Source organism: Notolepis coatsorum (assembly GCF_963971535.1).
Source record: "Notolepis coatsorum genome assembly, chromosome: 1".
Lineage (NCBI taxonomy): Eukaryota > Metazoa > Chordata > Actinopteri > Aulopiformes > Paralepididae > Notolepis > Notolepis coatsorum.
In genome coordinates, this window is record NC_140165.1 from 68,541,065 (window position 1) to 68,556,761 (window position 15,697).

General features: G+C 48.1%; 1 protein-coding gene across 1 annotated transcript in view; it reads left to right on the plus strand.

Annotated features, from left to right (window-relative positions):
* Window positions 1-8,338: 8,338 nt before the first annotated feature.
* The window catches only part of aox5 (aldehyde oxidase 5), a gene marked incomplete at both ends in the record, with an annotated part of 234,481 nt that continues 227,122 nt past the window's right edge, over window positions 8,339-15,697 (plus strand). Inside the window, 3 exons of the mRNA XM_084324128.1 lie at window positions 8,339-8,383; window positions 13,187-13,244; window positions 14,002-14,098. Of these exons, the coding sequence (XP_084180254.1) occupies window positions 8,339-8,383; window positions 13,187-13,244; window positions 14,002-14,098 (200 nt within the window). The remainder of the gene's footprint in view (window positions 8,384-13,186; window positions 13,245-14,001; window positions 14,099-15,697) is intronic.

The window sequence follows — 15,697 nt, forward strand, 5'->3', positions numbered from 1 at the left end:
TTCTCTACGGGAGGTTGCCAGTGTTCCCACTCCAGACGCCAAGCCGGCGCGTCATCGCTCCCTATTTCCACGGGAGGATGGCGCCTCTTCCCCCCGGCCTCCGCTGTCGGTCCCCTGTCTCAAGTCAAGTCAAGTCAAGTCTCCGTGCCCGGCCCCCCCGAGGAAGAGGATCTCCGTGCCTGGAGTGGGACACCGCCTTCGCTCTCTAATTCTCTACGGGAGGTTGCCAGTGTTCCCACTCCAGACGTCAAGCCGGCGCGTCATCGCTCCCTAATTCTCTACGGGAGGATGGCGCCTCTTCCCCCCGGCCTCCGCTGTCGGGCTCCTGTCTCAAGTCAAGTCAAGTCTCCGTGCCCGGCCCCCCCGAGGAGGAGGAAGAGGATCTCCGTGCCTGGAGTGGGACACCGCCTTCGCTCTCTAATTCTCTACGGGAGGTTGCCAGTGTTCCCACTCCAGACGTCAAGCCGGCGCGTCATCGCTCCCTATTTTCCAGGGGAGGATGGCATCTCTTCGCCCCCCGGTCCCCTGGGACCCCTTTGTTCTGCGTTGCCCGGCCCCCCCGAGGAGGAGGAAGAGGATCCCCGTGCCTGGAGTGGGACACCGCCTTCGCTCTCTAATTCTCTACGGGAGGTTGCCAGTGTTCCCACTCCAGACGTCAAGCCGGCGCGTCATCGCTCCCTATTTCCACGGGAGGATGGCGCCTCTTCCCCCCGGCCTCCGCTGTCGGGCCCCTGTCTCAAGTCAAGTCAAGTCTCCGTGCCCGGCCCCCCCGAGGAGGAGGATCTCCGTGCCTGGAGTGGGACACCGCCTTCGCTCTCTAATTCTCTACGGGAGGTTGCCAGTGTTCCCACTCCAGACGCCAAGCCGGCGCGTCATCGCTCCCTATTTCCACGGGAGGATGGCGCCTCTTCCCCCCGGCCTCCGCTGTCGGGCCCCTGTCTCAAGTCAAGTCAAGTCTCCGTGCCCGCCCCCCCCCCCCGAGAAGGAGGAAGAGGATCTCCGTGCCTGGAGTGGGACACCGCCTTCGCTCTCTAATTCTCTACGGGAGGTTGCCAGTGTTCCCACTCCAGACGTCAAGCCGGCGCGTCATCGCTCCCTAATTCTCTACGGGAGGATGGCGCCTCTTCCCCCCGGCCTCCGCTGTCGGGCTCCTGTCTCAAGTCAAGTCAAGTCAAGTCTCCGTGCCCGGCCCCCTGAGGAGGAGGAAGAGGATCTCCGTGCCTGGAGTGGGACACCGCCTTCGCTCTCTAATTCTCTACGGGAGGTTGCCAGTGTTCCCACTCCAGACGTCAAGCCGGCGCGTCATCGCTCCCTAATTCTCTACGGGAGGATGGCGCCTCTTCCCCCCGGCCTCCGCTGTCGGGCCCCTGTCTCAAGTCAAGTCAAGTCAAGTCTCCGTGCCCGGCCCCCCCGAGGAGGAGGAAGAGGATCTCCGTGCCTGGAGTGGGACACCGCCTTCGCTCTCTAATTCTCTACGGGAGGTTGCCAGTGTTCCCACTCCAGACGTCAAGCCGGCGCGTCATCGCTCCCTATTTTCCAGGGGAGGATGGCATCTCTTCGCCCCCCGGTCCCCTGGGACCCCTTTGTTCTGCGTTGCCCGGCCCCCCCGAGGAGGAGGAAGAGGATCCCCGTGCCTGGAGTGGGACACCGCCTTCGCTCTCTAATTCTCTACGGGAGGTTGCCAGTGTTCCCACTCCAGACGTCAAGCCGGCGCGTCATCGCTCCCTATTTCCACGGGAGGATGGCGCCTCTTCCCCCCGGCCTCCGCTGTCGGGCCCCTGTCTCAAGTCAAGTCAAGTCTCCGTGCCCGGCCCCCCCGAGGAGGAGGATCTCCGTGCCTGGAGTGGGACACCGCCTTCGCTCTCTAATTCTCTACGGGAGGTTGCCAGTGTTCCCACTCCAGACGCCAAGCCGGCGCGTCATCGCTCCCTATTTCCACGGGAGGATGGCGCCTCTTCCCCCCGGCCTCCGCTGTCGGGCCCCTGTCTCAAGTCAAGTCTCCGTGCCCGCCCCCCCCCCCCCGAGAAGGAGGAAGAGGATCTCCGTGCCTGGAGTGGGACACCGCCTTCGCTCTCTAATTCTCTACGGGAGGTTGCCAGTGTTCCCACTCCAGACGTCAAGCCGGCGCGTCATCGCTCCCTAATTCTCTACGGGAGGATGGCGCCTCTTCCCCCCGGCCTCCGCTGTCGGGCTCCTGTCTCAAGTCAAGTCAAGTCAAGTCTCCGTGCCCGGCCCCCCCGAGGAGGAGGAAGAGGATCTCCGTGCCTGGAGTGGGACACCGCCTTCGCTCTCTAATTCTCTACGGGAGGTTGCCAGTGTTCCCACTCCAGACGTCAAGCCGGCGCGTCATCGCTCCCTAATTCTCTACGGGAGGATGGCGCCTCTTCCCCCCGGCCTCCGCTGTCGGGCCCCTGTCTCAAGTCAAGTCAAGTCAAGTCTCCGTGCCCGGCCCCCCCGAGGAGGAGGAAGAGGATCTCCGTGCCTGGAGTGGGACACCGCCTTCGCTCTCTAATTCTCTACGGGAGGTTGCCAGTGTTCCCACTCCAGACGTCAAGCCGGCGCGTCATCGCTCCCTATTTCCATGGGAGGATGGCGCCTCTTCCCCCCGGCCTCTGCTGTCGGGCCCCTGTCTCCGTGACAGGCCTCCGCCATCGGGACCCTGTCTCCGTGCCCGGCCCCCGCTGTCGGGCCCCTGTCTCCATACCAGGCCTCCGCCGTCGGGCCCCTGTCCCCATGACAGGCCTCCGCCGTCGGGCCCCTGCCTCCGTGCCCGGCCCCCGCCGTCGGGCCCCTGTCCCCTTGCCAGGCCTCCGCCGTCGGAACCCTGTCCTCATCCCTGTAAGCAGCCCTGGCCCGTAGCCCTGGCCCTTAGCCTTTGTCCCTGACACTTAGCCCTGTCCCTTAGCCTGTTCGCCTCTTAAAGGCACAGTGCCGCATTTTCCTTATTTCCTTGACTCTAGTGTTTTGTGTTCTCCCCTGTTCCCCTCTCCAGTGCCCCTGGTCCTAGTCCTTGACATTTAGCCCTGGCCCTGTCCTTTAGCCCTAGTCCCTTAGCCTGTTCGCCTATTAAAGGCACAGTGCCGCATTTTCCAGTTTTCCTTGACTCTAGTGTTTTGTGTTCTCCCCTGTTCCCCTCTCCAGTGCCCCTGGTCCTGGTCCTTGACATTTAGCCCTGGCCCTGTCCCTTAGCCCTAGTCCCTTAGCCTGTTCGCCTCTTAAAGGCACAGTGCCGCATTTTCCTTATTTCCTTGACTCTAGTGTTTTTGTGTTCTCCCCTGTTCCCCTCTCCAGTGCCCCTGGTCCTGGTCCTTGACATTTAGCCCTGGCCCTGTCCCTTAGCCCTAGTCCCTTAGCCTGTTCGCCTCTTAAAGGCACAGTGCCGCATTTTCCAGTTTTCCTTGACTCTAGTGTGTTTTGTGTTCTCCCATAAAGGGACTGTTCGCCTTTTGTTCTATAATAAAGATTTGCCCTGTTTTGGCTTACTCTCATACCTGTCTTGTGTTGTGCGATTGGGGTCGGTTACAAACCATAACAGTACGACCCGACCAGTCGACGACCCCAGCCAGCACAGACAGTGTATGTGAGTTAGCCCCTGTTAGTTCCCTCTAGTTCCCTCTAGCTCCCTCTAGTTCCCCTGTTAGTTCCCCTGTTAGTTTTCCTGTTAGTTCCCCTGTTGACTCCCCTGTTAGCTCCCCTGTTAGCCTCGTTAGCTCCCCTGTTGGCTACCCTGTTCCCCACAGCTAGGACTGTCCTTCCAGCTAGCTTGTTCTCCTTTGCTAGTCCAGCCCTGTCTGCTAGCCTAGCTCCGGCAGCTAGCGCAGCCTCTATGCTAATGTAGCAGTACAGCTAGCATAGGCCCTGTAGCTAGCAATGCTCTGGCAGCTACCCAGTCCCTCTGCTAGCCCCACTTTAGGTGTAGCTTCCCCTGCTAGCATGGCCCAGTTTTTTTTTGTTTGTTGCCTTGTCTTGTCCCCTGCCCCGCTGTCTGATTCCGTAGTGTTCTGACCCGTCATGGTAGTGTTCTGACCGTCATGTTAGTGTTCTGACCGTCATGTTAGTGTTCTGCCCCGTCATGTTAGTGTTCTTCCCCGTCATGTTAGTGTTCTGACCGTCATGTTAGTGTTCTGCCCCGTCATGTTAGTGTTCTGACCGTCATGTTAGTGTTCTGCCCCGTCATGGTAGTGTTTCGGTCGCCCGGTGGCTCCCGTGGAGGGGGAGGTACTGTGAGGATTCGCCTGTTCCCTGAACTTTTCCCTGTCTACTCTCCCTCACCAGCCCCCACCCTTGCGATGATTTACTCTCCTCTACTCTTCACCAGCCCCCACCCTTGGACTACCTTCACGCAGCTGTCATAGTTTATGATTAGCGCCCCAGAGGGCTTTATATACCTGGACCTCCCTTCCAGTCCTGGTCGGGTCGTTCTGTATCTGTGTTCACTCTGTGTTCATGGAGTTCTGTACGTTACCATCCTGTACGTTACCATCACCTGCCGCGTCTCCGGCGTGAGACGACGTGCCAGCCATCACCACCTGTCGCCGTTTGCCTGGAGTGGGACACCGTCTTCGCTCTCTAATTCTCTACGGGAGGTTTTCCAGTGTTCCCACTCCAGACGTCAAGCCGGCGCGTCATCGCTCCCTATTTTCCACGGGAGGATGGCATCTCTTCGCCCCGGTCCCCTGGGACCCCTTTGTTCTGCGTTGCCCGGCCCCCCCGAGGAGGAGGAAGAGGATCCCAGTGCCTGGAGTGGGACACCGCCTTCGCTCTCTAATTCTCTACGGGAGGTTGCCAGTGTTCCCACTCCAGACGTCAAGCCGGCGCGTCATCGCTCCCTATTTCCACGGGAGGATGGCGCCTCTTCCCCCCGGCCTCCGCTGTCGGGCCCCTGTCTCAAGTCAAGTCAAGTCAAGTCTCCGTGCCCGGCCCCCCCGAGGAGGAGGAAGAGGATCTCCGTGCCTGGAGTGGGACACCGCCTTCGCTCTCTAATTCTCTACGGGAGGTTGCCAGTGTTCCCACTCCAGACGTCAAGCCGGCGCGTCATCGCTCCCTATTTCCACGGGAGGATGGCGCCTCTTCCCCCCGGCCTCTGCTGTCGGGCCCCTGTCTCCGTACCAGGCCTCCGCCGCCGGGCCCCTGTCCCCGTAACAGGTCTCCGCCGTCGGGCCCCTGTCTCCGTGCCCGGCCCCCGCTGTCGGGCCCCTGTCTTCGTACCAGGCCTCCGCCGTCGGGCCCCTGTCCCCGTGACAGGCCTCCGCCGTCGGGCCCCTGCCTCCGTGCCCGGCCTCCGCTGTCGGGCCCCTGTCTCCGTGCCCGGCCCCCGCCGTCGGGCCCCTGTCCCCTTGCCAGGCCTCCGCCGTCGGAACCCTGTCCTCATCCCTGTAAGCAGCCCTGGCCCGTAGCCCTGGCCCTTAGCCTTTGTCCCTGACACTTAGCCCTGTCCCTTAGCCTGTTCGCCTCTCCAGTGCCCCTGGTCCTAGTCCTTGACATTTAGCCCTGGCCCTGTCCTTTAGCCCTAGTCCCTTAGCCTGTTCGCCTCTTAAAGGCACAGTGCCGCATTTTCCAGTTTTCCTTGACTCTAGTGTTTTGTGTTCTCCCCTGTTCCCCTCTCCAGTGCCCCTGGTCCTTGACATTTAGCCCTGGCCCTGTCCCTTAGCCCTAGTCCCTTAGCCTGTTCGCCTCTTAAAGGCACAGTGCCGCATTTTCCTTATTTCCTTGACTCTAGTGTTTTTGTGTTCTCCCCTGTTCCCCTCTCCAGTGCCCCTGGTCCTGGTCCTTGACATTTAGCCCTGGCCCTGTCCCTTAGCCCTAGTCCCTTAGCCTGTTCGCCTCTTAAAGTCACAGTGCCGCATTTTCCAGTTTTCCTTGACTCTAGTGTTTTTTGTGTTCTCCCATAAAGGGACTGTTCCGCCTTTTGTTCTATAATAAAGATTTGCCCTGTTTTGGCTTACTCTCATACCTGTCTTGTGTTGTGCGATTGGGGTCGGTTACAAACCATAACAGTTACTGACCATCAAAGCATAAAAAATCTACCCCCCCCCCCTTTCATGCATTCATGATGAAACATAATACCTATTATATGCATTTGATATGGAAATATTAGCGTGTCCAGGTAAGACACGCCAAAGCTTATAGTAGAATACACGTAGCGCCCTATAACTCTGCTTTTCATGAATTATCCCGGATCACTCCTAAACTATACTTATATTCACCACGGGATAACGCGTGAACGTATGCATGACATTTTTTTCTCTTTTTGCATGTTCGACGGAAGAAAGTCGCTGTCAAATGACTATAGTATTGTCTCCATAGCTATAATATAGAATATAGATATAGCTCTACAAACAAGGTGACGCACCTCTATCTTTAATGCGTGGCATAGCTAGAACAGGACAAGGCTAATCCCTGGCACTGAATGAGTTAATGTCTTTACGTCCCTTTGCATAAGGTGCATCACAGCCAGCAGGCACAAGAAAAGCGAACAATAACATGAATCTAACATATGTGATCCCAGTGTAGTACTTAAAAAGCCTTGATCTTTGTTTCTTTTTGGACAACACTTTCCACAGTACAGAATGTTTTTTTCTGAGCATCCTGTTTGAGAGACTGTATTATCTGTTCCTTTTTAATAAGCTGCCCTCTCAACCAGGTCTCAATCTTGCACCTTCCACAGCAGTGCACAATACTCCTAAAGGGCAAACCCCTGGAAACAAAGGTTCAATTATTGTTAGGGCGTTTCCACATATACATGACTTCACAATAACAAAATTTTGCTTTTATTCTACAGACAAGAAATCTCAAGAAGAAAACGGACCAGATTCCACACTAGAGGCGTGGAAATGTATCAGTGCACCAGCCATCTACAGTGAAGCTTCCAGAGATCTACAAAGATCTGAATACTGCATTTATAACAAATGATTAAATGACATCCGATTCAGACACATCCAAATGGTGTTTTGGTTAGTGATTCACATCTTGCAATATTCAGACAACTTTGACAATGCCCAGTCTTCAGGACTTACAAGTTAGTATTTTCCTGGAGTGGTTGTTATTTTTTTAGATGATATGATACATTTAGTGGTTTTCAGGATCAAGCCGGTGTCTTTTCCTTGGCAACCGATGCACCGGCTTACATGTGGTCCCATCTGCTTGTATATTATGGTCTGGATATGGGTCAAACACAGAGAGGAACATTTCATCTGCGACATTTCATCTGTGTGTGCCGCCCATCGCATGTGTGTCACTGCATGACGACATTGTCAATGTGTGCAATGAATAAAGACTTAGACTTCCCCAGAGTCAGCGTTGCATCCGGCTTGGGCCAGTCGTCATACTATCTCAATTGGCAGAGGTAGCGGGTGGAAAGTTGATGGGTGGGGATTGGACATTGTGGACAGTGACTCATACAGGTCGGTTGGGTGACGCCTGTACAGCAGAGACAGGAAGTATTGGGGGCAGCGTGAGCCTCCCACGCGTTACTCCTCGCCACTGAGAGTCTGCGCTGTTTGGTGAAAAGATGCAACAGGCTGCCTCCTCGTGTACCGGAGGGGACACGTGATGCAAGGCTTCTATCCTCACTACAGCCGACCAGTGGGAGGCATAGTCTAGCAACGTTCAAGACAGGGGAGGGGAGAATTGGCAATATGAAATCGGGATGGGAGAAAATTGAAAAATAAGGAGAAAAAGTGGATTAAAAAAATACTTCAAAGTCCACTCAAGAGACACCAACAGCCGGAAACAAATTCCTTTCTGTGTGTGTGTGTGTGTGTGTGTGTGTGTGTGTGTGTGTGTGTGTGTGTGTGTGTGTGTGTGTGTGTGTGTGTGTGTGTGTGTGTGTGTGTGTGTGTGTGTGTGTGTGTGTGTGTGTGTGTGTGTGTGTGTGTAACACACTTGGCCAATAAATCTGATTCTGATACAAGCTAATGAACTCGTTGGTGATGATGTAATGATGGGACTTACACTTAGAAGATTGCACTTCAAACTTGCACATGAGTTATTGGCATATAATAAAGTGTCCCAATGTTGGTTACCTTCTGTACAGTTCTGGCATAAGACTGTACCCACTGTAGAGTTTCAGCGGTTACCATGTTGTCACCCGCTCCATTTAACTTGTTCTCCCAGAACTCTGAGACATCTTCTTGTCATCTTTTGCCTGAAGAAAATGCTTTGTCTGCTGGGATCGGCTTCTCACAACCTTTACAGATGAATACGTGAAATTGATTGCCAAGCTTGAGCCCCATGTGATGTGATTCACATCTAGTATTTAAACTGACCAGACACAGAGGCAGCAGCCATTTCCCCCCCGATTGATAAACTAGTTCGTTCGTTTTCAGGATTCTCCACAATGGCTTCTTCTTCTGAACTGATCTTTTTTGTCAATGGCAAAAAGGTGAGCGTCATTACCTTTTTTTTTTTTTTTTTTTTTTTTTTTCATACTATAGCCGTATTTGTCTTTTAAACTGACGACTGCAATGCATCACTGAGCACAGGGTGACAGTTACCATCTTCCCGGACTTTTACTTTTAAAACAACATTGTTCAATATTACACTTACTGTAGATTTCTGTAGATTTGTACTGTATATTTTATATTAGAATGTATATACATAACATAGGAAATGTTAATCCCGGACTGTATTTTATTCTTAGGCTTATTTTATTCTTTATTCTTAGGCTTGTTCTTATTCGTGACTTTGTTTTGTCTACCTAAATGTTTACTGTGAGCGATTTGTAGTGCCACATTTCCCTCTGGATGAATAAAGTATTTCTATTCTATTCTATTACAGTATATGTATGGACTTAACCCTCTCTGGTCTAAGCCCCTTTTCTTTTCTATTTTAGGTTTGCCTGCTTTAGTCGTGTAATGATACTTGTATAACCTCAACATTATATTGCAAAATGAAGTGATAAACATATATATATATATTTTTTTATATCTACAGTTATTTCACATGAATGTAAACATGAGTTGTATCACTATACGAAAAGAAATAAAACGTAAATTGAATCTCAGAGAACTTTGTTCAAAAAACACACAGAACATTAACTGACCAATAGCCTGGTGGAAAGGTTATAATAATAGCCTTCACTGAAATATGACACTTTATGAATAATAATAATACACTTTATTTGTATAGCACCTTTCATACAAGAATCACAGCAGTAAAATAGACATACAATGAGCATAAAATAGACAGAATAAAAACAGTGGAGATAATAAGAAAAAGGGTCAAAGCAAGCAAGTCATAACAAAACAGATATTGATTCACAGTTTAAAACATGAGTCTTCCTGTTAGATGGTCATAAAACACTTTAGTTTTGAAGTTACTTGATTTCTATTGTCCGTTTTGATTGATTATCCTGTCATTAATTTAGTTCCATTGTATATTAGCCCTTTTTTTATTTACTCATTGGGGTAGGACGCTGATCCTTCATTCAGCTCAGGGCTAAGCTGTCTTGACGCTGGCGCCTCTCTGTGAATTTACAGTGCGTCCATTGCGCGTTTGGCGAGACCCCCTTGATGAGCGCCTGTAGCCCCCTCCTTTTCCCTGCCATGGCCTGCGCACCGTCAGAGCAAAAGCCCACACAGTTCTCCCATTTCAGTCCATGTTCTGTCAGGTAACTGTCAATAATTTTGAAGAGCTCATCAGCTGTCGCTCTGTTTTTGACATATTTGCAAAACAGCAGATCTTCACTCAGTGACTGGGAATTTACAAAGCGAACATAGGAAATAAGCAAAAAGTCTTTATTGCTGTCAGTCTTTGACAAGGCAACACGCATGTCATCCTCAAGGCTCAAATTGGCCCTATATTTTGTTTTCAGAGCTGTCATGGATGAAAAGCCAGCTTCACACAGATATGTGGTGCTGAATGGTATCAACACCTTAACTGCTGCATCATGAGATACTTGGTACTCAGCACCACACTCTGAAACTAGCTCTCCAGGTGGTATCAGATGAGATTTCAATGAGTTCTTCCAAGAGTTTGGATGGAGATGTGTCAGGAAGCTTTGTCTCAATGTTGTCTGTAAAGTTTTTTTTTTATCGAGAGTAACTTGGTGATCCTTTTCTGTGTTTTATTAAATAATGATTTTCAGATTTTGAGAAATGGTCAAACTTATCCAAATATGGTATTTTCATGGAGAACAGTGCAGATGCAACAGATAGCACTTTAGTGATAATTTTCTGTAATAAAAAAAAACGTTTTTTTTTTTTTTTATCTCAAGGCCCCCCCTGTCATGCCTCTGCGCCCCCCCTGGGTGGCGCGCCCCCCACTTTGAGAAACACTGCTTTAGGGTATGCCACAACACAACCCCTTTCTGTTTTCCAGCTTTTGGATGCAGGATATTATACAGGAATCTCAAACTTGAGTTTGCACTAAATTTGCAATCTTTGTGGTGCTCTTTTATGACCCACACAGCCTAGATATTAGATCTAGATAGATATTCCTTTATTGATCCCCTTAGGGAAATGCAGGCATCATACAGTAGCAGCATGGGGGAGGGGGTACATGTATGGGAAGGGTAATAGTAGAAGGCATAATACAGGCAATACAATTATAGTACAGTAGAAAAGTAAAAAATTGTGAGGTGAGGCGGAGAGGATATATAGATTCATTTATTAATTAATACATTTTTGTAATCCCAGTGAAACATTATACAAACTACTTTTTCTTCCATGTCTTTATACAAATACTTATGGAGTGAGTCACATGGCAGTCAGCAGACGCCATCTGCTGTGACGAGTCACAGAGACACTGAATTAGACACCCTGGTTGACGAGCATGGCAAAAGCCAGCGTAAATGCTACATTTCTCCGCTCTCTCATCTTGGCTCCCATCTCCATCTCCGGAGACATCCGACTCAAGGCTGAAACTGTTGATTTTACATGACATAAGACGAAGCCTTTATGGAGCCCTGAGCAAAATGGTGGGGCTGTGTTTTGCTACGATGTCTGGCACTTTACCTCTTAATCCTGGGAATAATCCCTTAACCCTTTCACTACCACACTACAGAAGATTAACCTTTCATAGCCCCTTTCGTGACATTGATGCACGTCAATATGCTTTGGCCAGTGAATACAACAGTCACTTGCTCTTCATTACTAACCATGGGAATGTTCACCAGTGCTTCATGGTTATTGACGAACGGTTCGTTATAAATGTATCACAGAGACATTTCAAAGGTACTCACAGTTGCACGAGGGTTTCACACAAAAAAGCGGGGTGGTTTGAAAGCTCGGCGTTGCTAATAAACATTTTAAATACATTTTTATAAATGAGTAAAAATCACTGAGGTAGTGTTGTGTCAAAATGGCTTACTCTTTTTCTTCCGCATTGTGACATGCCGGAGCGCTGTGATTGCTGGGCGCACCAGGCATGTGACAAAGCAGAAGAAGAGAAGAAGCCAATCACAGACATAAAATAATCATAAAATAGATATCAGCAAAATAGACAAAGTCAAGGTAAGGCATAGAACATTAAAGGGGAACTATCTTATAAATGGCCTTTTTGAGTGTTTAGCATTGTTTCCTAGCTATGTGAACTTATATTAATATGATCTATGTCTCAAAATTCTCATATTGGCGCATTCTTCCAATTCTCCTCTCTCAATATTCACCCTCACTGAACTGAGTCATTTGAAAATGTGCGCGATATGTGATGTCAGAGAGACACTGCTGCATGTTAATGTTCAGGCGGCGGGACCCGGCGCAGTGGTTTAGGAGCCCAGGCTCAAAACGGCTCGAGATCTTGAGGTAGAAAAATGCTGTTTTTGAGGACTTGATTAGAAATACAAAACAATGAATAAAAAATATATATATATTACAGAGGTGTTCCATAGACTCACAGGAATTGTGTAAAAGTGCCCAAATAGTGAAAGAAATAGTAAAATAGTTCCCCTTTAAATCACTTAGTTTTTCATATTAGGATCTAAGATCTTAATATGCCTCTTTTTTCTTACAGTTTGATTATCACTGATACACAGTAAAATAGTGCAGTGCAATAAAATAGAACAGTAAAATTGAGGGCTGTGTGTGTGTGTGGGTCATGAGCAGATAACAGGGATTCTTAAAGTTATCCGTGAAAGGACAACCACTAGACTGCTTAGTGCTTACGCAGATATTTTAGGAGAGGGGAAAAATTAAACAACAGAAAACAACCTTTACAGGTGGAAATCTCAAAGTGAGTAATTAAGAAAATAAATCAATCCCAAAAAACAGGACTACTCTCAATAAAGAGGTATAGTATAAAAGTAAATAAGCCACAAGAACACCTCCTAATAAAGGAGTTTATATTGGAAAAAGTAAAACAATAAACCTCCACTAAGGGAGTTTATGTGTAGAATCACGTGAGTAGCCTAAAATAAGAATGACTACCATAAAGCTCAATTCTGAATCAGAGATCAGATTACACTTCAATATAATGAGCGTGACCAAAAGGACAGCCAACACTAGGAAACGAAAAAGCAGTTGACACTGCGATCTCCAAACTTAAATAGACTCCACATGGCCATAGGCACAGCTGCACTGCATCAGGTGCAATCAAGCCCACACACCTGCCGACCCATGAGGCAATTAACCACAGGGAACAGGGATTGATAGCTATCCCTCACAGAGAGGTGAAATAAAGCAAAAATAGACAGCTGTCCCTCACAGAAAGGTGAAATAAGGCAAAAACCATGACACACTGACCATGTTTAAAGTGGTGTTGTGTGAACAGAACACTGACCATGTTTAAAGTGGTGTAGTGTGGACAGCACACTGACCATGTTTAAAGTGGTGTTGTGTGAACACACTGACCATGTTTAAAGTGGTGTTGTGTTAACAGCACAGCACACTGACCATGTTTAAAGTGGTGTTGTGTGAACAGCACAGTGACCATGTTTAAAGTGGTGTTGTGTGAACAGCGCACTGGCCATGTTTAAAGTGGTGTAGTGTGTACAGTAGGCTGCTCGTCTCTCCTCTGCAACTTTGCATACATTCCTTTGCATAAATTAACATAAAAAGACTACATCCACAATGAATATACAGATAATAAAGCCACAGGTGAAAGGAACATGCCAACAGTATTTCAAACCCAATTCACAATTCCTTCCTTTCTTTCTTTCTTTCTTTCTTTCTTTCTTTCTTTCTTTCTTTCTTTCTTTCTTTCTTTCTTTCTTTCTTTCTTTCTTTCTTTCTTTCTTTCTTTCTTTCAGGTCATTGAAAGGAATGCAGATCCGGAGGAGGTGCTACTTGGCTTCCTCAGGAGGAAAGGTTATATTCTATTCTATTCACAGACTTTAGGTCTTGTTGAGCAATCTTAAAGGAACACGCCAACTTTTGGGAAATTAGCTTATTTGCCATCTACCCTGGAGTCAGACAAGCAGATACAAACCATTTTCTTCTCTGTGCATGCATTAGGCTTAGGGAACAGCCGCACCGTTAGCCTAGCTTAGCGTCATTCACTGGAAGTAGGTGTGCCAGTGTAGCCTAGTTCCCAACAGTCACGAAATACACTCCAAATTCAACTCCAAAACGATGAATGATTTATGATGGTGATGATGATAATGATTTATGATGGTGACTGATGATGATAATGATTTATGCTGATAATGATTTATGATGGTGACGATGATAATGATTTATGATGATGATAATGATTTATGATGGTGATAATGATTTATGATGGTGATGATGATGATTTATGATGATGATGATAATGATTTATGATGGTGATGTTGATAATGATTTATGATGGTGATGGTGATAATGATTTATGATGATGATAATGATTTATGATGGTGGCGATGATAATGATTTATGATGGTGATAATGATTTATGATGATGATAATGATTTAATGATGGTGATAATGATTTATGATGGTGGCGATGATAATGATTTATGATGGTGATAATGATTTATGATGATGATAATGATTTATGATGGTGATGATAATGATGATGATAATAATGATGATGACAACGATGACAATTACCAGTCAATGTCCCGCTTCCTTCCCGCTCCACCAGTGGGTCTGACTGGTACCAAGTATGGCTGTGGGGGAGGGGGCTGTGGTGCCTGCACTGTCATGGTGTCCAGATACGACCGCAGCCAGGAGAGAGTCATGTATCCTTCTCTCCGTCTCTCGACAACACATTAGACATTACATTAGAAGAGGATTAGATACAGTATCATGTCATCGATGAAATTGAGCTATATTATCCCTTTCACTACCACACTACAGAAGGTTAACCTATTACTAATCGTGTGTAGGGTAACCGTCTGTAGTGCGGTAGTGAAAGGGTTAACCTTCTCTAGTGTGGTTGTGAAAGGGTTAACCCGTTGTCGCGGGGCAGTGAAAGGGTTACACCCTATTTCCGTGATTGTACAATCACAACCATTGCACATTTTGTCAGAGGGAATCAATGGTTATGATTAGAGGATCAAGGAAAGAGGGGCGATGATTGAGATGGGGCATTTAATACATTAACATTTACATTTTGTCATTTATCTCACGCTCTTATCCGAAGTGACCAAAGCGCTCTGTACAACAGGTCAGCAGGAAGGGTACAACTCTTTCAGCTGAGTAACAATGTCTGTCAAACCGTGTCGAAACTTGGGTGCTACAGTCTTGAATGCATAGTAGTAAAGACATATTAGCATAGTAGGTAGTAATATAGGCAAGGAAGATAGGAGTATGATAGCATGATAGTAAAAAACAGCACAAAGGTTAGTGTGGTTTTTGTTTTTAGTTTTCTTTTAGTTTTTGGTGTGTTTTTATTCTACGGCGTCCAATTAGTCGAATTTCGGCTGTCCTAACTGTGGTGGGAAGTTTGTTCCACCATTGTGGAGCGAGGACAGAGAATAGCCGGCTTCTCCTTGATGACCCTCCCGGAGCTCGGATAGGAGTGGGTCTGAGGAGGCTAGAAGATGCAGAGCGTAGGGGTCTTGAGGGTGTCTAGTTAGAGACCATTGACCGGAGGTAGGCGCGAGCCGTTCCCTTCGCTGTGCAATATGCAGGTTGAGGACCTTGAAGCGGATTCGTGCGGCGTTGGGGAGCCAGTGCAGGTCCCTGAGAAGTGGGGTGACATGGGCTGACTTTGGTAGGTTGGAGATCAGGCGGGCCGCTGCGTTCTGTATGAGAGGCTTGGTCAGGTGGCGGTGGTTGGTAGACCAGCTAGTAGTGCATTGCAGGTATCGAGGCGAGACATGACTCATGGACGAAGAGTTGAGTGGCTTCTTTTGTCAGGAAGGGGCGGATCCTTCTGAAGTAATACAGTGCGATACACAAGGCCAGATTAAGACTTCAGAGGCCCCTGGGCCAGATTCTTGTGGAGGCCCCCCCACACACACGTGCACGCACGCACAGTGGCGTTTTTATATGTCACTTTAAAAAATATATAGAATACCGTAATTCCTCTAATAGTAACCCCGGCTTGTATTTGTTTCAACTGTAGTGGATACCAGGCTTGTATTAGGAGGAGGCATGTATAAGAGAGAGGCCTATATTTTAAATTTTCGTATCTCTTTTATTTTTTTTACTGAATGAATGAATGAATGAATGAATGAATGAATGAATGAATGAATGAATGAATGAATGAATGAATGAATGAATGAAAACTTTATTTAACAGATTGCAGAATGGGTACAATACAGTACGGCTCAATACACACAATTGTTAAGGCAGGGGATGCAGACCTGAGAAAGACGTTTGTCTTGTTTACA